General features: G+C 37.8%; 2 protein-coding genes across 3 annotated transcripts in view; one reads left to right on the forward strand and one right to left on the reverse strand.

Moving 5' to 3' along the window:
* Positions 1-151: 151 nt before the first annotated feature.
* LOC116257094 (tRNase Z TRZ2, chloroplastic-like) lies at positions 152-5,904 on the reverse strand. Its single transcript, XM_031633710.2, has 8 exons — positions 5,405-5,904; positions 3,936-4,098; positions 3,781-3,851; positions 3,559-3,654; positions 3,336-3,449; positions 2,911-2,979; positions 375-449; positions 152-293 (listed from the first exon to the last, which is right to left on the reverse strand). Exons 1-8 carry the CDS (start codon positions 5,819-5,821, stop codon positions 204-206), a joined length of 1,095 nt encoding a protein of 364 aa, XP_031489570.1. The 5' UTR covers positions 5,822-5,904; the 3' UTR covers positions 152-203.
* A 3,385-nt stretch (positions 5,905-9,289) lies between these two features.
* Positions 9,290-25,927, forward strand: part of LOC116258158 (fumarylacetoacetase) — a 33,256-nt gene continuing 16,618 nt past the window's right edge. The window contains exons 1-6 of one of the 2 annotated variants that reach the window (XM_031635307.2): positions 9,290-9,531; positions 21,185-21,263; positions 22,932-22,990; positions 24,691-24,815; positions 24,961-25,035; positions 25,280-25,355. In XM_031635307.2, coding sequence (XP_031491167.1) covers positions 9,325-9,531; positions 21,185-21,263; positions 22,932-22,990; positions 24,691-24,815; positions 24,961-25,035; positions 25,280-25,355 — 621 coding nt within the window. In that variant the 5' untranslated portion in view covers positions 9,290-9,324. Of the gene's footprint in view, positions 9,532-19,783; positions 20,176-21,184; positions 21,264-22,931; positions 22,991-24,690; positions 24,816-24,960; positions 25,036-25,279; positions 25,356-25,927 lie in introns of those variants that run through there. The other variant, XM_031635309.2, reaches the window with a different exon arrangement.

The raw sequence follows: 25,927 nt of genomic DNA on the forward strand, positions 1-25,927 counted from the left end.
ATTTTTCCTGCACGAGGTTAATCAAAGATGCAGGAGGGGTCCGTCTGCACAACCAATTTCCCTTGTGGGGTTTTGCTTAGATAAGATAGACCTTTTTCATGGACAAGGTGGTGTAATCGTGATCACATCTCATGATTAAAGGAAACTGAAATAGGACTACCAAAATTTCACTTAAATTGATAAGAGCAATAGATATTTACATGTTAATTATACATGGATCTGAATCCTTCTGTCAGAGCGACAACCTTCGCCGACAACCTCGGCTGCAGTTTTGCTACTGCTTCACGAATATCCTGTAAAACACCCGAAAAATTAAGCCCACAAATATGATAAATAATGCATTCATGTCTAGGAGAGATCAATAATATAATCACCTCCATTTTGTATCTCGATGAGAAATGTGTGAGCACTATTGCCTTGTTCCTTAACCACTGAGCGTTCCCAATAATCTGCAGCTTCAACCCAACGTTTAGTCATTATATACTCTAGGAGGGTTAAAATCTGAAAACGGATAAGAAAGTCGATAACAAGATCATGATACTCAAGAACGTGTTAACAGCTGCACACGACTAAGTATTCTTCAGGTGAAACCATCATGCAAGGTTAAGCATTAGTAACCGAAAGGGATAGAGACTAACCCAATTAAGATAACTAAATTCTAACTTGAAAAGATTTTGCCCAGTTGGTGATCTACACCGGAATGAAACAGTAACAATTAACAATGTGAATATCGAGAAAGACCGAAGGCTAGACATTGCATGAAAAAATAATGAAGATATTGCAAAGTTCTTCATCCATCTGCTTGCTCACAATTTGCCTCCGTAGTTTTCCAACTCTATGTAGAGATGGGGAAAATATTGACCTAATCATGATGCCTGGTGAAATGGTCAAAAGGTAAATGCATGTACGGTCAGAAATTCTTAAACGCTGGAAAAGGGCACAAAAAGATTGTTAGACAGCCCTGACTGTGAAGAAACTATTGGAAGAAAAAGAAAAAACTGAAACTTTCGGAGCACTATTATCTGCTCAATAAAGAGGCCCATCCTATTTCCTCAGGAGTTCAGATAAAAGCCAGCCCAAGCAGCTACGTCACATGGGTGCTTCTAAATGGCTGCCACACCCGTGTCACATCCATGTTGACGCTGGTACTAGTACTGGTGATTCTCAGACACAGCACTTCCGGTTCAGTCAGCCGAACCAGGTCAAAACTGATCATTTTAAATGAGCACATAATGAAACTATCTCTAACACAAAAATTATAGATAAATAAGATTACTAAACAGCTAAAATAGCTATGTAATAAATGACTTATATACATATATATACACACATATATATACATCCTCGCTGCACCTGCACCTAAACTTTTTTGAAAAATTGCCGCACCCCCAACCCGCACCCCACATCCATGTGACATAGCGAAGCAGACAGAATAAACAAGAATAAAACCATCAGAACCACAATAGCTCCATCAGTTCAGAAAGACACTCCATGCCTCCTTCTTTTCCAGGTTTCATATCATCCTCTATGAAATAACTAATCCATGCCTCTGTAGCTCCCTGTCCTGTTTTTTCATACCTCTAAAGCAATCAAGCATTCAACTGGAGTCTCTTCCAAATCATTAATAAGATACTATAAGAATCAAGATGTCAAAGGTTTTCATCAGTAGGATCATTAAGAAGCAAAAGATTAAAATCCTTGGAACATAAAATCCAGAACCAAGAGGAACAGCCATCAGTAACTGTTCTTTTTAGTGTGACAGTTCAGAGCCATTTTGGCAATGCAACCACAATCCAATGGTCTAAACAGGAACAGAATTATGTCAAATGGTCCAAGTGACCAGCTCTTTTATTATTGCCTTCATCGGCATATAATCCACAACCAAAAATTCATGCCAACAATTTGTTGGCATGGTATCAGTGAGTTGCTGGTTGCTATGAGAAAAATACAAAAGAAACAGAAAGGTGTTAAGAGACATGGAGCTTGAGGAGAAGCTACTCATTCAAAGTACAGCAGCTCTATTGTTGCAACTTGCAACTATAGCTGCTACTTATACGCTGTACCAGGGCATGCTTGACCCTTGATTACAATTTTCCACATAAAGGCAATCATCTACTTGGTTTTGGCAAGTACATTAACAAATATGGCATTGTATAACTTGGAAGACTAAAATGACCCCATCGATAGATGTGCTTAATACAAATGGGCGCCATATTTTCTAGTCCCAACTCAGTCAGATGTCCATATACTAAATATTCATTAAGCCAGTATCATGTTGGTGTGATTTATTTCTTGTCCCCAACTCATTTCAGATGCTAACTCCAGAGTTCCAAATGCTCAATGACTACGTTGGCTGCTCTGCAATATTCTTACACCCCCAAAGAACTCAAAAGGCCCAGGAGGCTTCTACAATATCACAAGGTTAAGTTTCATATGTCAATATTCATCAAAAGGAGCTGGATCAGGCAGAAAACCAATCCAACGTTGCAAAATATGCATGCAATTTTCTTTTTTTTTTTTGCCGGTTCTACTAACGGAAACCATAACCTAGGTCAGCAGACATTGTCACTCGACCACAAGGGGTGGGTGCCCATGAGGTTCAAACCTTCAGGCCCCTGCCTAATGTTCAGCACTGCCCTAGTATGCCACACCCTCTCACAGCTTCATACATACAAATTTACTTGGAATATCCCATATGAAAAGATGACTTCAACAATCTCAGTTACATAATGCAGAATCACATATTTGAGCAAGAATGCAAAATTTTCTGAACAAAAAATATAATCTGAATTTTTTGCAGCAATATGTTAATAACTTGCAGGATCTTGTAGTGCAATAATATATCACAACTCATGCAGAGGCACCCAAATAAAGCATTTAAGAACCTTCTGCACAACCAACGAAACTCACCTCAGATAGATGAGTGTGGCCATGCTGTCGTGCATGTTCAATGCTAATGTCATCATCAAGAAAGGTCGCCTATGGAAAATATATACATAAAGGATGACTAATCAGTTATCCAAACAGATAGAAAATTTTAAAAAACAATAATAACAGGTATAAGAAAGTGAAAAAAATGCAATAATTATTCAAATAGTGCCATGAGAAGATAGTCCAGCTTAGCCAAGTTTTATCCAGCAATGTTCAATTCTGTTCCAGCTTGTATAAGAGGAAACAAGCCAAGCTTAAACAGGCCTAGTTTAGGCTTGGTTGTGTTTAACCTTAGCTGTGACCATGAAGCACATGACCAACATTTGCCTTGTTAATTTTTGAGGCCAAAGACCAGGATATCTGAAGGTATATCAATGTTACACTCCTTGGATTCATACACGTACCTCAGTTATAAGAATCTTTGCTCGAAGAGCATCTGCATTTCTTGGCTCTAGCATAAAATCACTTGTTGTATCTCCTGTGAAGGCAACCTCTGGGGACAGTATTGTGTCTGTAATCTAGAAGAAAATCCAAGAGTTATAAAATCTTGTGCGAAAGCCAAAAAAAATGACCTGATAGTACACAGAATTGTACATTCAATTTCAGAAAACAAGCAAACTGACAAACCTCAACCCCAGAAAGCTTCAAATTTTTTATCTTATCTCCTTTAAGATGAGCATACATCTTCTTCAGCTTGCGCCTAACTGAGTAAATGACATATCCCTAAACAAAACAATAAAACAAATTATACTACTCATTGAATTAAGCAGTGACCATCAAAGCAAACCGCAAACCCAGGAAAACTTAATTTAAAAACAGAAAAAGAAGTAAAAGAATAAGATGGAACACCTGACTAGGAATAACGTGGTAAGTTTTGAATGGTCTAGCAACCAGATCGTTTCTTATTTCATAGGTTTCCCCTACAAATGAAAATATTTGCCCTTTTATTTTAAAGAAAAGAATTAGAAGTAGAAACAGTAGAAAAATCAAAGTAGCAAACTCACCCACATCTAATGCAATCAAATCCAACTTTAGTTCCACCTGACTCATGGACCTGTGAATGTCTAGCAATTTCTCAACATCATTTTTAATGCAGGGTGGCACGAACACAGTTGGAGGCTTCAAGTTGTAAAGTGCCCGTGTAGCAAGATACATTGGTAATCCACCCTGCAAAGAACACAATTCAGAGAAGAGAATAAAAAACCGAAATACTGTTTCTTGTTTACAATTTTTACAATCTTCAATCGGTGGATTCAATTTTTCCACTTAGTAGGGTAAGGTGGAGTCGGAAAGTGATTAGGGAGCAAGAGCGAGAAACAACAATTTCACAGCTACACATGAACTGAGAAACTGTAGCTTGAGCAACAAGCTCGAAAAACCTGCTTAAGGGAACCCAAGAAAAATTAAAAAAATATCAGCAAGCATATACAACTATTCTTCAACCAGATTAAAATGGATAAAATCACATAAAAATTTCTCCCCTAAGATTGGTTTGATTCCACCAAGGGAGATGATCTCCCTGCTGCCCTTGATATAGTTTGGCGAATGCTTGAAAAGTACTTGACAAACACAGTCGATTGGGGGAGAGAAAGCAATGTATAATATTGTATCAATGGGTTTTAGTAAAAGTGATGCAAAGCAAGAAGCAATGCAGAAGCGAAAAAGCAAATTTTAGAGAGGGGACCCAGGCTTTTTCTGGTAACTGCTTGACCATGAAAGGTCTACAAGTTTTGCAGGAAGAAATCAACCACAGTACCTTTAATCAATTGCATTTTGGAGTTCGAAATCTTATCAAATAGACTTTCTTTTTAAATGATGACGAACTCCCAATAGAAACTCTTCAAGAAACAGATCACCTTAATGGCTATGCCTCTTTAAGAGGAATACCCCCTGTCGAGCCCGAGCCACCATGCCTTAACTAGGACAAGTCCATGGAAAAGCTTACAGAATGGCAGGCTTGATCCAAAATCTTCATCTTTAACACCATTCACAATTCACAACCTCTTTAATTTTATCAATGACTAACCAGTTAACTAGTGCATAACCACTGAAGATTAATAGCAATTCGTGAACATTCTCGGCCTAAGCATGCACTTCAAAAAGGTTCCATATGGCTGCGTACTGCCGAACTGCTAACCGGATTCGGGTTGTACAGGATTCTCTAAAATCTCCATAGTATTGCGTTGACAGCACATTACAAGTAGTATCGGACTCATAACCCAAACAAACACGATATTTTCAATAAAAAAGCGTTGTTACGAAATTAACGCGACAACATTCCTTAGGCTTTATATTGATGTATTACGTTCTTCCCCTGCACCACGCGCAGAATATTTCCCAGAAATGGATGGTGGAGAGTAGTGATTTGATACTTTGGTTCTCTGTATATGGGCCCTTAACACGAAATTGGAAGAGAGATGAAGATGATAGGGAAAGGAGCAGCAGGAAAATGGGAGCGAAAAGGGCGACTCACAATGTGGTCGAGATGAGCATGGGTGATGAAGAGGAAGTCCTGGTGGACAGCTCTTTGAGGGCAGCGGCCGATGTCGAAGGCCACGTTGAGGCTGGGCACCACCACGCACGTCTCGTGGCCGCCGACGGAGATACCCTCCACCATGACGCCCTCCACCTCGATGCCCTTCCTCTGCACCTCTGCCCTCGCCTTCCTGTACTCCTCCTCCTCCATCGCCCTGTTCAGTGCCGTCAGGAAACCAGGCCCCTTCTCCTTCGTCGCCCGGGCCGCTACCCCCTTCCCCTGACTCCTGGCACCGACGCTCCTCCAAGGCGGGTGCCTGATGAACTGGTGGAGCTCTGGCGGCGACGCTGCTTCGAGGGCCGGAGGGGGAGGAGGACCAGAGGGGCAACTGGCCACGGACATTGCCGCCAACATTCCTCTGTTTCCTCTTCTTCCTCCTCCTCCGAACGATACCGGCGACTGTGTGGAAGATGAGCCCGAAATTTCGGATATAGGCGGGTCGGTTCGGCTTGGAGGCGTTCTGACCCAACCTATACGGATCCGAAATGGATCGGATATAAAGCAGTTAAGGTTTAAATTAGATTGGATTATGGATCCTATCCGCTTGTGGCCCCAGTTGGTAGGGCTAGCTTATTTTCAGCCTTGATTGAACATGTAATTAATATAGCTTGATTTTTATTACTTAAACTTGAGATTGTCAAATAAAGACTTGAAGTGAACTGCTATTTTAAATAACCAAAACAACAACTCTGCTTTGTTCAACATTTACAATATCAAGCAAAAGTTTGACATGCCATAGCTAACGAACACAAACGCCAAAGCTCTATCTGTTTAGGAAGATGTAGGTTTTAAGGTTCTAAGCTTCAACGAGTATATCTAATTAGTTGGGTAGGTGGATATGTAGAAGGGGCATCACATGTTTGATTTTCATGAGTGCTACTTTTTTTTATGATAAAAGGTGCGAGCATGACAATTTAGTTGATGGTTGGTTGTATCGTATCCTACCTAAGTATTAATACAGTTCAAAACCCTAAATGTAAGAGAATAGGGGCATACCCAAGTCCTGATGTAGTTCAAAACCTTAAGGACCAATATCCTCTAGCCATGTAAATAAAATTCAAATTTTTGAAAATTTTTCTTGCACATCAAACTTGGGATGAAAAAAAAAAGTAAACATTGGGTTGGTTTTCCAAAGTTTTTTCCATATACTTCTTTCCATCTCAAGGGGTAGATGTTGGGTTCTCAAGCAATGCTTAATCCAACTATTTTGTTTTTTTCTTTCTCATTCTTATCAAATTGAGAAATTTATTTCTTAGAACATAAACTCAAGTGCAACAAACACAAAGAGATTTTGAAAATTTGAATTTTGTTTCCATTTCTTTAATTCCTGAAATAAGTTTATGGAAACTTCTTTTCAAGTCCGTATTTCCACTGCATCAAATGGTAAGGGGAATGGGGCAGTTTGAATCTTCTTTGGACTCTAAATTATTAACCTCTTGCTCAACCAACGGTTTAAAGGTTCTAAGAAAAATTATCTACAATATTATGGCAAACGCATTCCTTTGCCTAGCCATTTATTTCAAGATCATTTTGGATCATCATCCAACCATTGGGCATCCTAATTGCATTCCCAATCAGAACAAGTGACCAATTTGAAGCCTTGCATTTAAATGGGAAAGGGTTTAATTCCATGTATTTGTAAAAGTATTTCAAATTCATAGATGTGTAACCTCACAAGTTGTTTAGGATAGCAGCTGAGCCAAAAGTGGGCTCGTGTGGCACTTGCAAGGTGCACATGACACTACGTTCCTACATTATCAATTTGCCGTTCTCACCATTCTTTGGCAGGGCTGCACACGAGCCAGCTCGAGCTCAACTAGGCTCAAAAAACTCGAGCTCGAGCTCGGCTCGAACTAAAGTCGAACTCCTTATAACAACCTAGAGCTTGACTTAATTACACAAAATCATGCTCGAACTCGACTCGTTTAACCCATTTAAGTCGATTAAACATTAACTCGTGTAAACATTAGCTAGTTTAACTCTTGTCAACCTTAACTCATGTAACTTGTTTAACTCGTGTAAGTATTTACTCCACATTTGTGTTTGATTTTTCTTAGAGGATGTTGGATGCCCATATTCAAACACGTTCAACACATGTAACTTATGAAAATTTGCTTTTATCCTAAAAGTTAAAATGTGATTCAGTGAACGGTTTTTGGCAATATTACATAGAGTACCGATGCGAGTAGAGTCGAGTATAAACGAGTCAAGTTCCTAAAACTCGAACTTGATGAGTATATTTGTAAGTTCAATCTCGGTTGTTTATAAATAAGTCAAGCACAAACCGGGCTTTTTTGAGCGAGTTTGGGTCGATCTCAAATTGGTTCAACTAGTTGTGCAGCCCTATCCTTGGGATAGAATGCTAGGTACCATTAGTCAAGGGCAAGGAGGTTATGTCTTTAAGACTTATTCTACCGTTCTTTACATCTTTCTTTCTCTCTCTCTCTCTCTCTCTCTCTCTCTCTCTCTCTCTCTATATATATATATATATATATATATATATATATATATATATATATATATATATATATATATATATATATATATATATATATATATATATATATATATATATATATATATATATATATAGAGAGAGAGAGAGAGAGAGAGAGAGAGAGAGGATTCGACCCGTTGACCAGCGGGTAAAGTGCTTCCGCGCCTTCAGCTACCACGATCTTGGCGTAGGTGCAACCACCGTCAGCCACCGAAGGGGGGGAGGAGGATTTTTTCTTTTTTTTGTTTCAAAGACTGTTTTTGTCAGAATTTCAAATCGACTGCTTCAAGTTTTTTTGTTTTTGTTATACCGATCCCATGAAACATATTACATGTTGATGAACCAATTATTTGTTACTATTTTTCAAAATGACTCAATCACTATTTTCGGACATATGACACGTTTAATCTTTTTTTTTCCCTATTTCATCGTAATTTAAATCTCGGCTTTTATGAGAAGAAGAAAAAGTGACGCCCTTCGTTTAAAAAAGGTTTAACGTAAAAAATATGAGGTATCCGGTCCGTGCCTGAGATTATACTCAGAAGTTCAGCCCTTAAGCGAAACTATCTTAACATTCAGAAGTTAGTAGTTTTCTTTCGGGGGCCTTCGTTATGCCAATAATTTTGAAAAAGGACCGTCATTTTGCAATTTTTTAATAGAAAACTTTATTTTGTAAAAACTGCAGATAATTGGGGCAAGTTCTCATTCTAAACGACGCTATTACTACAAACATATAAGTTCCCATCGTTAAGAAAACATTACCAGCCCTTCAATATTTACTTATTTTTATATTTACATAATTTTGTTATGTTATGTACATAGTGCGGCTTTGGAAGTAAAAATCCATGAATGAGTTCTCCTCCAACAAAATTTGAATACCAAGTTTTTAGCTGACATTTTTTTTGTGAATTGAGATAAAATTGGCTTTCATTTCACAACATTTTACTGTCGACGACTTATAACATTTTATCTTCTTATAATAAATCACATGATCTGCAATGTTGTGATGATCTTGGTGAGAAAATCATGAAATCGATTCGTTTCATAAACTTATAGGCTAAACAGGAGGCCTTAGGTGAAATTTTTCATGGAAGAGAATACACGTGATGTCTATGTCCGACCCTTGACCAGGAAGGAGAAGGCGGTTGGACACTAATCTTTGCAACAGAAACGCGGTATATACGAAGACGCTTGGCGGATAAAGGACATGATGACGCTGAAGACTCAGAGAGTGGCGGAGCCGCAGTAGTGGTAAGTAGCAAGTAGAAATTAGAAACTCCTCCTTGTTGCTGCTCCTGCCGCCGCCGGCATCGCCGGAGAAGACAAGGCGAGGAAAGAGGAAAAGAAAGAAGGAGGAAAAATGGTGATGAGGTCTTTCGTGGATGTCGATCCCGACTCCCACTTCCCGCTGGAGAACCTGCCCTTCGGCGTGTTCAAACCCGCCGATGACAAGGAAGGCCGTCCCGGCGTCGCTATCGGCAATTTCGTCCTCGACCTCTCGGAGATCGCCGCTGCCGGCCTCTTCTCCGGTCCCATCCTCTCCGGCAACTCCCAATGCTTCTTCCAGGTCTATCCTCTCCTTTTCCCTTTTTTTCATTGCTACTCTGTTACGCACTTCTTCGGATGAAAGGGCGACCGGTCGCTTGAATTTCATCGCAAAGATTGATGTATTTGGACATGGTTTATTTTCATCACTAATGAAATGATTCTTAGGAAGCTTCCCAGCGCTTGGCTTGTGACTCGTGAGTGGGACATTAGCAAAAAGCAGCAGCTTAGCAAAAAATAACACACCACCGGCGACATATAGCGGTGAATCTTTTCACCGATATAAATTTCTCATCACCGGCCGCATTGTATAACCAAAATCATGCCAAATTTGGATTTGGATTTGGACCGATCCTTTCAAGCTCTGAGCCCTCTTATATCTGGATTTAAGGTCCCTTTTCCTAATGGAGGGGATTCACAGTCACAGCCTCACCCGATCGATCAATTCTCTTTGGATGTGACTTGAATCTGGAGCCCGTGTCAATTTTATTTCTAATGAAATTTAAATCAGTTTCAATGATTTAAAGATAAATTCAATCAATTTCCCCCCTATCGATGATCTAGTAATCAACTCTATCTGGGTCTTCATTCCAACCAAGACTTTCATTACCTACGTTCAACATGCCTTTGATCCAGATCCGGCCATAATCCTATTTAGAAGTCAATTCTTGAAAATAAAAAAACTTTTTACTTTTGAGTGCCTGCGCATGATGATATGGAGCAAAGGAGAGAAGGACATTTTGGTAATTTGTTAAAAAGAAATGTCTTTCATAATCTTTTTACTTTTTTTGTTTTCATTTTTTATATTTACAAAAAGTTTTTTCCAGTGTGAGCTAAGGGTAACTATACTATGCATGAAAACGCGTCGCTAAGAACATATATGGTTCGGATTCACATGGGTCCATCCTTTATCAGATTTGGCTTACCTGGATTTTGTACACTGGCACTTGGATCAGACTTAGATTCAGATCCTAATCTTTATAAACTAAATATCAAATCTAACAAGATCCGAGGTTTTATCATATATTTTTAAAGTTCAGTCTCATTTTAGATCTAAAAATATAAAAACCATGTGTTGGGAAATGATGCTCCGACCTGTTATTGGAATAAAGTAGAAGAACTGTACAGCAAATATACAACTTAAGAATCAAAACTCAAAAATTATCTACCATCAAAAAGCTTGGTCTAGAATAGATCTTTCCTAAGAGGGAGGGAGGGAGTTGGGCAAGGCAAGGAAAGCTGGGGAGAGAGAAAAAAAAATAAAAAAAAGAAAAAAGAAAAAGAAACGGGCAGTTTAGGGGCCATTAATTCCAATTTCTATTGCTCTATGATATGTTGTGAAACTAGATTTTGTCATATTCAAAGATTTAGTCAATAGATTATGAAGATAATAGAGAAATAAAATCATCTCCTCCTCCTGCATGCCAATCGTTTTCGTCAAATGCATACTTTCTTTGCATAAAGTACGAAAATAAAATTAACATATAAAAGCCAATTGGTCTGCCAAAAAGTGAAGGCATATAAAGTTTTATTGTTGCACATCTATAATTTCTTTATTTGCTACAAATTTTACTTTAATTTTTTGAATCTATAGTCACCATATGAAGATGCTGCTCTTTGTCTATAAAAATGCAAGCCTCATTCTTCTTTGTACAATACAATGGTGTCTTCTTCTCATTGTTTAATAAGAAGAAGTTGTTTATAATGTTATGAAGCACCCATCTTTTTTTTTTTTTTTTGCATTGGTTTGTCTTTTCGTTTTTTACCTATATGTTTTTTTTAAGACTGATATTTTTTTATTCAATGAGCTTTGTAGCAAGTTTTGTTCGATGACTTAGCATGAATAATTCATTCAAATTTTTCATTAGGAATCCGCCAAACCAGAGGTCTGAGCTAGACCCTTGGAGAGCATCGAATCTTTATACCATATACAGCTACTTTATAGACAAGGGGGAAGAAAGCGAGAACAAGTTGTTATCATATACCATATACAGCTACCCTGTAGACTTTCATTGAGTTGATCATGTAGAGACCAACAAACTGGATTGGAGGAAGGTATGTATATCATGTACGGGTATTTTACGGCGATGAATTTTTCGGGTTACGGTAAAGTTGTATATCTCGGAAATATCTTGAGAAATTCTTGGTTTTTTAAAAAATTTAAAACAGTTAATAAATCCTGAAAAGTATACAAAAATAAAAATTAATAAAAATATAAAAAAACGCAAAAAATGTACGTTTTTTTCTTTTCTAGCGTTTTTAAAAAAGACGCGTTTAGTTGTTATTTTATACGGCAAAATTTCTCAGGTATTATACGTGTTTTTTTCAAATAATACGTGTTTTGTGTGACAATATAAACCACAGGATCGTGTGTTCATCCCTCCAACCCTAGAATTGTGACAACTTTCACCGAAAGCATTTTTTAAAACTATATATCTTTTGATTGATCAAATAATTTCTCCATACGAAAAATGGTGCATTTAGAAACTTAGAAATTAGGAGATCACGAAGCTTATACAGAGAGATGTTTTGATGTGGGTGATGTGATCATTGTGGACCTTTGGATGCCAAAATCTACAATACTGCTTCTGCTTATGAGCAAAGGAGGCACAAATATTGGATTGAATCGCCTCCGATCCTTGCACTTAGCTGCTTTTGCATTACCAACAAACTTTTATATCTAGCTCTAACTCCTACCCTGTCTAACTAGATATCAACGACTTGGAGGAATAATGCACCGAAGGGGTTTGGCACTAACAATTTAACTTTTCATTTTTTTCAAGGGGTACTGATATATATGGTTACAAATCAAAGTTGGGGAGCCATTAATATCGGAACATGCATTTTTTGTAGGTTCAATTGTAGGGTTTATGTTTCTAACAAGCTCTAGATATGAAAATGATTGATATGAGATTGATATTGTTCCTCTAAGTATTGGGTCAGCAAGAATAGTATGTCATCCTATAGCCCATGACAAGACTCAAAATTCCTCTTTTTTTCATTTTCTCTGCTGATGGTGAAAAGAAGTTGAAAAGTCTGTATCCCTACATATCTCCTAGACTCCCACATGATATGAAGGCAAAGCGGATGCAATCACAACAAAATCTTGAGGGTGATGAAGCAGAAGCTAAGTGCAAGGATCAGAAGCAGCAGCTAAGTGCAAGGATCAGAGGTGATTCAATCCATGTGTTGTCAATGGAAGTCTACATAGCCACTGTATGTGGGTTGATATCCTTTCTTCTTTCTTGCAAGCCTTCTTCCCCAATATCCGTCCTGTGGCCCAAATTGATGGCGTTCCTGATATCCAACATCATCATCGCCATTCTGGTGATGGAGTCAAAGTTTATGGCCGATGAATACGTAAAGAGAAACGACTGCATGCTGACGCTCCCTCATCTGCTTCATGCAGCAACCACCCAGCCTTACGAGCGCATGGCTGTGGAAGAAGAGGAGGAAGAGTTGGAGATCATGCGAACTCAACAGATGGGTAGAAGATTTTATTGCGAGATTTAAGCATCATCTGAGGATATCAACCCACATACAGCGGCTATGTATACTTCCATTGACAACAAATGGATTGAATCACCTCTGATCCTTGCACTTAGCTGCTGCTTCTGATCCTTGCACTTAGCTGCTGCTTCATCACCCTCAAGATTCTGCTATGATTGCATCCGCTTTGCCTTCATATCATGTGGGAGTCTAGGAGATATGTAGGCATACAGACTTTTCAACTTCTTTTCACCATCAGCAGAGAAAATGAAACCAGTGACTTAAATCTTGCTTTTGCTTTAACGGATTGTTGTACTCCAAAATGAGCCTTGTTAAAGTAAGGGCGGTTCCTCCGATTGTTTAGGCAATCAATCAATGGAAAACTTATTCTCTTTCAAAACTTTTTCTTCCCCACTTTTAGCAGAAATAGTATTTCTATATCGTCACCACACGGCCTTTTCTTAACGTATGTGACATAAAAGTGAAAGCGGGTCGGTGATAACAAAGCTTCGAGCCCTCATATATATATATATATACACGCATTTGATGCATCCCAGGCTACCAGCTAGATCAGAGATAAAAATCAAACCTCTTTTATAAATTCTAATTCAGCATGAAACAAGTATTAATTCGAATTGTTTTATAGAATTTTTATTAACTTTTTTTCCTAGCAAAATGTTAATGTTATAAGAGCGGTGGATTTTTTTTATTATTATAGAATATGAGACATAAATATCTAGTCCAAATGGATTTTCGTCATGTAAAGGAGGCATAAATGGATTGAATCACCTCTGATCCTTGCACTTAGTTGCTTTCGCATGGCCCTCCAGATTTTGTTGTGACGCGTTCTTTTTTTCCTTCATATCATGTGGAAGTCCAGGAGATGTATAGAAGGGCCTCTCGTGAACGAGACTCTTATATCTCCGGCTGCTGCATTTGATTACAACAAATTTGCAATTTAAGCCCATAGATATATGATTCCGCATATCTATGTTTGGCGTACGTTCCAAATTGAAATCATAATTTAATGTTCGACGTGGATTTCAAATCCAAGTTTAATATTCTAATCCATGCCATTCCATGACTATGGATCTTGTTCTAAATCTCCTCTTTTTTTTATAGCCATTGTGCATGTGAATCCAGAGCTCAATATGAAGCATTCAATTTTCGTTCTAACCAAGACTTTGTTTACCTACCTTCAAAATGCCTTTGATCCAGATCCATTATCGAATTTGGACGTCAACTATTGAGAATAAAAACTGTTTGAATCTCAATTTTCAAAAATGAAGGCTCTTTGGATTTCAATTATCAACTTAAAAGCTTCTAATTTGGAATTATTTGATCAATCTCTCTCTCTCTCTCTCTCTCTCTCTCTCTCTCTCTCTACATTGTTTTTTCAAAATACATCAAGAAATGCTCCTTTAAGACGTTTGATTTACTAAATAATTAGTAAGGTGTTTGATTCTCGTAAGTAACCATAATTTCTTTAATTATAAGAATGAATGTATTAGACCTCACTTACATCCCAATGCAACCCAAATCATGGGTGCATAGTAAGCCTGGTCATCGCCCTGGCCCGGTAAGGAGCCAGCTCGGGTCGGCCCGACATTCGAAACTCGGGTTCGAGTTCAATGGAGCAATTAAAACACTAAATATAATTAATTGTAATAAATATTGTATTTATCTATATATAAATAAAATAAATATTTAAAAAAATTATTAATGCAGGGGCCTTTTAGGACCAGTTGTTGTTGAAGCTCGTGCTTACCTGGAAGGTGAAAAGAAAAACTCAAGCGCTTACCGTTTACGAAGGGAGAAGACTTCCAGACGTCTCCGGTCAATTACATGCCGTCTGTCAGCCGAACCTCTGACGCTTTCACCAAGATATACAAGGAAAGGAAAAAAATAGCCCGAGTTTCCCTCGAGGAGAGGTCATCAGTTGGCGTGAAGTCGAAAGCTTACCGAGAAGAAGATTAAATGTATCCAACTACCGTTTGTATCAAACACTTACTGCTGTCAATTTGAGCGATAAATGTCATAAAACACACCTAAGAAGCTGCTGTGCCAACTTGCCCACCCTGTTTTTCTCCACCTAACCATCCACCGGGCTGGCTTTATAAATACATCGGCCATGGCTGTTTCTGCACCATCAGTGGATCATAGAGAGCAGCAGAAGAAGGGTAGTAGCTTGCTTTAGTAGTGGAAGTGGTTACTGCTTATCAAGCATGGCATTGAAGAGACAATTTGCTCATCCTTCTCGTTGCCCTGTCGCTATGCTTTTCCCTCGTCCTTGCACGAGTTTATGATGAGAAACTAAGTGTGCACCTGTACTCGATATCTGTTCTTGTTAATTTCGGGCGTGATCATTAGAAGCTGTACGTTCTGATTGAATGCTGTTGCTTTGATTTCAGAAAAGGAGCTAGATGGTAGCAACATCGGCGGCGCTGGGGGACGTGCTGTAGACCAGAGTCAATCTGAGTCCGGTGGCGCCGACTTCTTATTGAAGAAGAAACACTGCATGCACTGCAAGCTGTTCATGAAGCACTGCTGCGGCTACTTCTGCTGCTCTGCAGAGGAGTACGCGCAGTACATGAAGGGAGAAGCAGTACTCCCCCACAACTGAAGCTTGATCTCTGGCACTTGCAGCTTCGAGGGCCGCTTCGAGGGCCGGAGGGGGAGGAGGACCAGAGGGGCAACTGGCCACGGACATTGCCGCCAACATTCCTCTTCTTCCTCCTCCTCCAAACGATACTGGCGACTGTGTGGAAGATGAGCCGGAAATTTCGGATATAGGCGGGTCGGTTCGGCTTGGAGGCGTTACCGTCTGACCCAACCTATATGGATCCGAAATGGATAGGATATAAACCAGTTAAGGTTTAAATTAGATTGGATTATGGATCCTATCCGCTTGTGGCCCCAGTTGGTAGTGCTAGCTTATTTTCAGCCTTCATTGAACATGTAAGTAATATAGCTTCATTTTTATTACTTAAACTGGATTTGCATTTTTCGTTGAGATTGTCAAATAAAGACTTCAAGTGAAATGCTATTTTAAAGAACCAAAACAACAATTGTACGTTTTTCAACATTACCATTATTTTGTTATGTGCAAAGTTAAGTATTTTGGCTTTGAAATTTTCATTTTACAATATCATGCACAGTCAAACACCAAATTTTCCCTAAAATAGGCAAAAAAAAGTTTGACATGCCCAACACTAAAGCTCTATTTGTTTAGGTAAATGTAGGTTTAAAGATTCTAAGCTTCAACGAGTATAACATAATTGGTTGTCAAGGTAGATATATAGAAGGGGCATCATATGTTTGATTTTTATGAGTGCTACTTTATTTCTTGGATCGTAAAAGATGTTAGTGTGACACTCTAGTTGATGGGTGTATTGTACCTTACTCAGGTTCTAATGTAGTTCAAAACTCTAAAGGTAAAGGGAATTAGGGGGTGTACCTAGATCTTGATGCAATTCAAAAACCCTAAAAGTTGGGAGAATAGATGCGTTTGAATCTTCTTCAAACGGTATATTGTTAACCTTTGGTGAGCCGACGGTTTGAAGGTTCTAAAAAAAAAGTATGTACAACATTATGGTAAACTCATTCCTTTGCCTAGCCTTTTATTTCAAGATCATTTTGGGTCGTCGTTGGACCATTGGGCATCTTAATAGCATTCTCAATCAGAACAAGCGACCAATTTGAAGCCTTGCATTTAAATGAGACAGGGTTTAATCTCTTGTATTTGTAAAAGTATTTCAAATTCATAGTCTATAATCTCACAAGTTGTTTTGGACAGCAAGGGAGCCAAAAGTGGGCTCGTGTGGCAGTTGCCCACAAGGTCTTGCACATTCTTAGTTAAGAAATTTTGGAGGGTTAGTCTAGCCTTGTGGGTTGCCCCTACTAGACCTGGTTCATGCCCTTGAGTCCTTGCTCAAAGCTACTTTTTGAATGTATTAGTGTCTCAATCAATTACTTGTAACTCTACCTTTGAGTTTGGCGTTAAAGAGAAAGATAAATCTGACTTTGGTTCCTATTCTCTTCACCAGCTTGTAATCGCTGCTCCATCCGAAGCACTGGAGCCAGAAATTTTGTGCTAAGAGGTTATATGAATAACCAAAAAAGTGGTGTATAGTTAAGGTATTATTCGATTTGAATTTGATCCATTGACATCTCTAATTCTAGTAATGTTCTTTGAGTGTTAGAGAGACATGTCACACTGGCCCATACCTAGCTTGACCACTGCATGCAGCATAGAAAGTGGAGCTGGTATACTACTCTTAGTCATAGGACTCATGACTGTTTAATTTGGCTTATGCAATGAGCCATTGGGCATAGAGTCACAACAAGTGAAAACTCGTTATCGAGTAGAGCGATAATCGATCGTCTTGCTTAATGACATATAGTCGGCAACTGGCTTCGACAGAGGACTTCCTATGTACTCTTTTAATAAACACTTATTTTGTGGATAAGCAAAGGTGGTTCATAGAAGAACACGATTTCTGGCTCTTCCAAAACGTGATAATAAATTGTTTGGTATGTATTTTTATTCCAAAGTGATAGAAAAGGTGGAATATACCTATAAAGTAAAATAACAAGTATCAAGTATATATGTACAATAGAAAATCTATGGTTTATGAACTCAACTACAAAATAATAGCAACATGTGTCAAAGTAATTTATCTCTAATAAATAACTACAATACTTTGTTTCTTGGTGATATTGGGTATATAATAGTTAGATTGGTGGTGAAAGAAGCAATCCAAAATGGATCGGTTTGCCTTGAATCAATTCACCAAAACCAGAACTTAGTCCTTTGTGATTCGGTTACATTTGGTATAGAACTTGACTCGTTACCCGATTGCAACTATGTTTTATATTACAAAAGATGGTAAAAAAATGGTAAGAAGAAAGGCAGAAGAAACATCAAGTTAAAAACCTTGAATAAAGTTCTTATATAAGTTCTGACAATTTATCAGCGGACCTCTTAAAAAGTCGATGCTCCATTTTGTTTTTGGAGTGATATGTTTCTGCCCTGTCCTTGACGCAAAAACAATGCAAACCACGCCTTTTGGCTTGTTCCTTTAACATGGCAGTGGTGATTATGTTCAACGTGTTTGAATAAGGGCATCAAACATCCTCTAAGAGCATATTCGAATCACTGTTCAAAAAATAGAACGGAGTAGCAGTGTTCCATTTCGAAGCGTCAAAATTAAACACAAAGTGGAATGCACACTACATTCCTGCATTCTGAATTTGCCGTTCTCACCATTCCTTGGGTAGGGCTGCACATGAGTCAAGTCGCTTGACTCGGCTCAAAAAAATTTAGCTCGAGCTCGACTCAACTCGTTTAACTCATTTACCTTGTTTAGGCATTAATTTGTATAAGCATTAACTAGTTGAACTCGTGTAAGCGTTAACTTATGTAACTCGTTTAACTCTTATAAGTGTTACCTCTTTTAACTTGTGCAAATTTGTTTTTATCTTAAAAGTTAAAATCGGTTTTTCGGTGAATCGGTTTTTAGCAAATATGTTACTCTCTCTATATATATATATATATATATATATATATATATATATATATATATATATATATATATATATATATATAATACCTTTTATTTGCCAATAACTCCTTTTGAAACAAAGAATCAAACAATGGAGCAGCTGACAAGAGACGCGAGAACAGCTGTTCTCTTCTCTTAAAACAGATATATAAGAATTTTGTATCATTATTTAAAAAAAAAAAGTACACTGCCGAGGTCGATATTGTAGTGAGAGAGTGCTTAGCTGGGATTCGACCCGTTGACCAACGGATAAAGTGCTTCCGCGCCTTCAGCTACCACGATCTTGGCGTAGTTGCAACCACCGTCAGCCACTAAAGGGGGGCATTTTTTTTTTGTTTCAAACACTGTTTTTGTTTTAATTTCAAATCGACTGCTTCAAGTTTTTTGGTTTTTGTTATGCTGATCCCATGAAACAGATTACGTGTTGATGAACCAATTATTTGTTACGATTTTTCAAAATGGCTCAATCACTTTTTCGGACATATGACACATTTACCTTTGTTTTTTTCCTATTTCATTGTAATGAAAATCTCGTCTTTTAGGAGAAGAAGAAATAGTGACGTCCTTCGTTAGTTTATAAAAAAATGTTAACTTGAGACTTTTCGCCACATTAAAAAAGGTTTAATGTAAAAATTGGGAAGTACCCGGTCCGTGCCTGAGATTATAATCAGAAGTTCAGCCCTTAAGCGAAACTATCTTAACGATTCAGAAGTTAGTAGTTTTCTTTGAGGGGCCTGCGTTATGCTAATAATTTTGAAAATGGACCGTCATTTTGCATTTCTTCAATAAAAAACTTTATTTTGTAAAAACTGCAGATAATTAGAGCAAGCTCTCATTTTAAACGATGCTATTACTACAAACATATAAGTTACCATCACTAAGAAAACATTACTAATACTAACCCTTCAATACTTACTTATTGTTATATTTATATAATTTTGTTATGTTACACACATAGTGCCGCTTTGGAAGTCTTTAACTAATATTTTTTTATGAAATGCGATAAAAGTAACTTCAATTTCATAATTTACTCCATGTTATAATAAATAACATGATCTGCAATGTGATGATCTTGTTGAGAAAATCATGAAATCGATTCGTGTCCTAAACTTATAGGCTAAACAGGAGGCCTTTGGTGAAAATTTTCATAGAAAAGTATACACGTGATGTCTATGTCCGACCCTTGACCAGGAAGGAGAAGGCGGTTGGACACTAATCTTTGCAACAGAAACGCGGTATATACGACGACGCTTGGCGGATAAAGGACATGATGACGCTGAAGACTCAGAGAGTGGCGGAGCCGCAGTAGTGGTAAGTAGCAATTAGAAACTCCTCCTTGTTGCTGCTCCTGCCGCCGCCGGCATCGCCGGAGAAGACAAGGCGACGAAAGAGGAAAAGAAAGAAGGTTGGTGATGAGGTCCTTCGTGGATGTCGATCCCGACTCCCACTTCCCGCTGGAGAACCTGCCCTTCGGCGTGTTCAAACCCGCCGATGACAAGGAAGGCCGTCCCGGCGTCGCTATCGGCAATTTCGTCCTCGACCTCTCGGAGATCGCCGCTGCCGGCCTCTTCTCCGGTCCCATCCTCTCCGGCAACTCGCAATGCTTCTTCCAGGTCTATCCTCTCCTTTTCCCTTTCTTTCATTGTTACTTTTTACGCACTTCTTCGGATGAAAGGGCGACCGGTCGCCTGAATCGTATCGCAAAGATTGATGCATTTGCACATGGTTTATTTTCATCTTTAATGAAATGATTCTTAGGAAGCCTCCCAGCACTTGGCTTGTGACTCGTGAGTGGGACATAGAACATGGTTAAGGTGAATCTGGTGGATGATTTTGATGATGGGATGATGATATCTGAATCACGGTGACGAAATTTCTGGTTAAGAAGAAATACTGTTGATAGAATAGCGTCTCATTTGATCAGGAGATGACCTCCTCCAAGGTAGTCGTCTAGGTATTAACGGCTGCGTGATGGATGCAGAGGGGAAGGTCATAAGAGAATGGTTTTCTTCGTGGGAGCATGCATGTGATCTTGGCGACAAGAACTCACTAGTTGGCTTAAGAGTTAAGGCAGTCAAGTGGGTATGAGTTATGATCTTTCACAGAGTCAAGGGTGCCTCTGGCTGTGGTGCTCATGTGAACTTCTATTCTTATGCATTGACATGTCCGATGTGAGAGCCGTTTTAAAGAAATAAAAAGAAAAGCTGTGTGGATATTTCTGTAGGAACTTGTAACGGTGGTTCAATGCTTACAATTACTTTCACCTTGTTATGACATAATTTAAAATGTTTAATGCATCAAAGCTCTCTTAACTTTCACACATAATCTAGAATTGTGCTTTTTGCCGTTTGTGACCTCATATTCTGTATGCTGAGGACAACACCTGGTCTTAGACATTAGCAAAAAGCAGCAGCTCTTATACATTAGCAAAAATTAGCACACCATCTTGTCAGATGGTAGTCGCTATTGCTTTTGTTGGTATCTTGGCTATGGTGTCTTTACACTGTCCCGTGAAGTCTTTTATTTGTTCTACCGCTCATCTACATTAGTGGAACTGATTTAACATAATGTATGTAGAGTGTTTCTAGCAACTGTTGCTAACATTATTTTTTAAATCATCAGCCATCTCTCAATATGTTTCTTGCGATGGGAAGGCCTGCATGGAAAGAAGCACGTATGACGATTCAAAAATTGCTTTCAGGTGTAGTTGGATCTCATAGCAAAGTTCCAAGTGGTTCTAGCCTTGTTGGTTGGGTACATTTGTTAATTTTTCTAGAAGTTTGACTCTTTCTTTATACTTTCACTTGCAACCATTCTCATCAAGCAGATATGTCCAAGAGCTGTTTGGGTGGTTTTACGGTGATTTCCAATGTCACGTTTGTGTGGGAAAGGAAGAATTTGTACATTTTACCGTGAAATGCCCTGCTTATTATGTGGTCTACGTGACAAGGGTCCTTTCTTTTCTTGAAAGAAACTGATAAATGATATGTAAAACCTTGGAAGAATTATTTGCGAAAATCAAAAACAGTATCTTCTCATTTTCAGTTCGAGTTCTGTTCTGAAACCTCTAAAAAAATGGCAGAGAACATGTTAGATACTTGTGATATGAATCATAAGTTCACATTAAATCATCAAAATGATGCACAATTATAATCATGGGTTGCTAGCTTTCAGTTTCAAAATTTTTCAAGCGGCAATCTTTCTCTTTGTAGACCTGGAACTAATGCTTCTGATAAACCTTCCGGATGAAAATTTTACCATTAGTTGTACTGAAACAATTATTTAGGTATTATAACTTTGAATAGACCATTGAGTTCATATTTGGGTATTGCCATTGTGAATTTCAGAGTAGCAATTATCAGCAAAAATATGTACTTACAGCCTCTTCTTTCATAAGTTTCCATATTATGAAGACAAAGATTGTAATATAAGTTGGTTAGTTACATGTGGCTCTCGTTCTTCTTTTTTTCTTGCATATCTTGTAAAGGTATTTGAGATTAAATTGGACTGCTCAATTGTAGGAACAAACTTACATACAGATTCAAGTAACATATGAATTATATGAACGTTGTTTTTCAACTTTTCGGATTTCTTTTTTAACAAAAAGTGTTTTTTGTAAAGAAAATGTAATAAAGATTGTTAGATATATTAGAAGGTTTCAAATGATAAATGAAACTAATAAAAATGAGAATCAACATGAATTAGGCAGTATGTCTTAAATGAAAAGATAAAAAAATCATTAGAAACATTTTTAAAACCAAACAAATTAAATAAATATATACACTGAAAGCATATAAAAGGTAGTCTTCAAGTTGTTTAAGTATAATAACACTATGCCAATATTTACCTTAGAAGCAATATTTTGAGAAGAAATTGATCTTTATCATTTAATTTTGGAGGTTTTCTCTCATCAGTGTTACTGCATTTTCAAATGATTGGTGTATGGTTTGTGTCATTTGCCAGTATTTCAAGCTGGTAGACTGCTTCTGCTGCAATCTTAAGTCTTACCTGTCCCTTTACATTTGACTGCGTGCACACTGGAAATCAGCTCCTTTTGGTTGAATATGATTCTCTCTGGCTGTTTATATTTATCAAATTTTATGCATATGACGTGGATATATTTTCTATGGTATATCAGGTCAAATTTGCCCTTCACTTTCAAATGCCAAATTTTATGATATCTCTAGGAGCATAGTGTGTTGTGACATCTTATCTGTTTGTTTTGATTGCTTAAGCAAGCTTCCGGCATGATGACATTATTGCTTATATCATTATAACTTTTTCTGGGTTTCCTTCATAATTGTGATAAACTTATCTGGTTTTCCTTCATAATTGTGATAAACTTATCAATTTTCTGTCCTCAATGCAGCTGATGAACCAACATTACGGGATGACCAAATCTTGAGAAAGAAGTCACTTTTCCCTATGGTATGATTTGTGAATGAGGATATATTTTCAGCTTTTCAGCATTCCATATTTGTCTCCATAAGCAGCTGTAGTACATGCAATGCCTTGGATTTCAAGTTTAAGTGGGGTAGATCCAACCATAAAATTTGAAGAGGTCTCAATGTGGTATCAGAGATGAGTTGCATAATACATCTCTAAGCATGTAGGTTACACATGAAAAATATGGTATCAGAGATGAGTTGCATAATACATATGCATCAATGCTTCTTTCTTTTCCTTTTCTTTTTCTTTCTGCCATTATGGACATTGGAATATAGCCCCATAGGTCTCTTGAAGCAAAATCCTTAGGCTAAGGTGGGTGACTTTTTCATCCGACCTCCAACTACTGGATCATCCTACCCAACAATGACATGACTTGGAAACTTTTGTCTTTCAGACATTTTGATGGATTTATCGTGTAGTGGTCAACTTGTCTAGTTCGCTAGGCTAGTTTAGTAGACTGTTGACCAACTAAGCCTTTTTAGTCGCCTTCAGACTAAACTTGGGGTGACCCTAAAGTCAGTGACTGATGGCCAGCTAGGCTGACTAGTTGATGACTATGTCTGACTGGTCCACATTTAAAGAAAAAAAGAAAGGAAAAAATTAATTTTAGAAGCTCAAGGCACTTGAATTTCGCAGAACTGATAGGTAACTTTTCTTCCTTCTTCTTCTTTTTACTTGTTTTTTTTCCTCTTACTGTCATGTTGCAGTTTGCATTGCGCTTCTTTCTTTTTCGTGCTTATGCTTCGATTTTTCTTCTTCATTTTTCTTTTATTTTCTCCTTCTTCTCACTGCCATGCTACCTGTCATTTTTTCATGCTTCATGCTTCTTCTTCTTCTTTCTATCATGAAGTGAGTGTTGTAGATTTTTATTGTTTCTCTTTCATTAAACTAGTGACTTTATGTATAGGTTCTTATGTGGCACCAGATGCTTATACTTTAATTAACATTCTGCAATATTGTGGGTAGTGAGTCCATTATGTTTTTCACTTGATTTACAGTAATGATATGTTTTGTTGTTTTTTGACAATTTATTTGTGGTGTTTGGTGTATGCTTTTGTTGATTTTCCTTGTGGAATTTGCTTTGGCTGACTCGAACAAACCATTGCCAGCAGCTCCATTTAAGAGTGATGGGCTTGTGACTGATAGTTTTGCCTACATAGTGTAGTAAGCACTATTATAAATGTTGAGTTAAGGATGAAATGCTCAATCTAACCAAATGGATGCCTTTACTCACTGTGACTGATTGGCCATGTTAATAGATTCAGATCCCCACAGTCTATTGACAGGACAAGTGAGCATCTCATTGTTCATGAATATGGAAATGTTTCAAAAATAGCCCAAAAGGCCATGTTAGACTTAATTTTAATGTGTAAATGTAAAATGAGAAAACATATTAAATAAGGTTCAGGGGCTATTTTTCCTTCTGATATTGAATTTATGAAGCTTGAGGGTGTATAAGTTATGGTGGTAAAAACTTGTGACTGGCCAGTTGCATACACACACACACACTCTTTTATATATATAAAAGAGTGTGTGTGTGTGTATGCAATATCACAAAGGTTTTGGATATTTTGTCCACTATCTTTTATCATTAATGAAATATCACTTGCATGTATTGTCCATGGATGAGAAAAAAGTTGACTGTTTTCTTTGCTGGCTGGTGTTCACTACTTATGCAGGACCAAGTGAAGATGCTGTTGCCTGTTAGGGTGGGTGACTACACAGACTTTTTCTGCTCCATGTATCATGCAAGAAACTGTGGGACCATATTTCGTGGACCTGAACATGCAATTCCTCCTAATTGGTATGTTGCAAGAAAGACATATCGCTGTCTTTTCATGCAATCTCAAAGGACTTCCTTTGAGATTTTCAAAGCTAATTTGTAGTGTAAGGACCATATGATTCTTATTTTTATTTATATTCATCTAATGGTAGAACATGTTGCTCAGGTTCCACCTTCCAATTGCTTACCATGGAAGGGCATCATCAATTGTGATTTCTGGAACTGATATCATTCGCCCAAGGTAACGAAATAATGTTGTGCTAACTCTCCCTTGCTGAGATAAGTTAATCGTCATTTCTAGTATTATGTGCCATTTATTAGATGATTCATTCTTCTTTATTCGTCTATTCCTTCTGCATGTTTTTTAGATTCCATAAGCATGTTATTGCCTGTTGCGTCTTTACACATGTTTTATAGGTGCCATGTTGTTTTCTTATATGGGTAACACCAATTTACTTATTCTGGCATTTATTATTATTTTACAGAGGGCAAACTCATCCTGTGGGCGATTCTCATCCATATTTTGGGCCAAGTAAAAAGATGGATTTTGAACTTGAAATGGTTAGCCTTTGACTGTATTCCAATAAGCATGCCAATCTTTCACATGCAGATAGATACATGCACAAAAAACTTATCATTGTGCCTCTTCCATACTCTGACAGTACTATATTTTCAAAGAAAAGAAAAGCATATCTTAGAGTAACAAAGAAGTCAGTTTTGATGACTGACTCTGGAAATCAAGTTTTGCATGTACATGAGTGGCACAAATTTTTCAAGGAGAAATGCTGAAAGGTGCATGGGACTCTTGTGCATGTTCCTTCTGCATTATGAATGCTTTTACTGCTTATCTGATTTTGTTAAACAGCAGATACTCTTAACTACATCTTCTTAGATCATCTGCAAAATTTTGATTTTTTAATTTGAGACATGTTTATTTCTGCCGGAATTTGAAACATGTTGATTTGTTGTAAATATTGAGCATAATATCATGCTGTTGTTCACAGGTGCTCACTATTGAATGTTGTATTTGGAGATTGGATGGGTTTGGACCCGTTTTAGTCTTGATCCATTCATAATTTATATGTTGCATGTATGGGTCTGGTCATTCTTGTGTGTAGGTGGTTGTAATCTCT

Source organism: Nymphaea colorata, chromosome 7 (genome assembly GCF_008831285.2).
Source record: "Nymphaea colorata isolate Beijing-Zhang1983 chromosome 7, ASM883128v2, whole genome shotgun sequence".
In the NCBI taxonomy this organism is placed as follows: domain Eukaryota; kingdom Viridiplantae; phylum Streptophyta; class Magnoliopsida; order Nymphaeales; family Nymphaeaceae; genus Nymphaea; species Nymphaea colorata.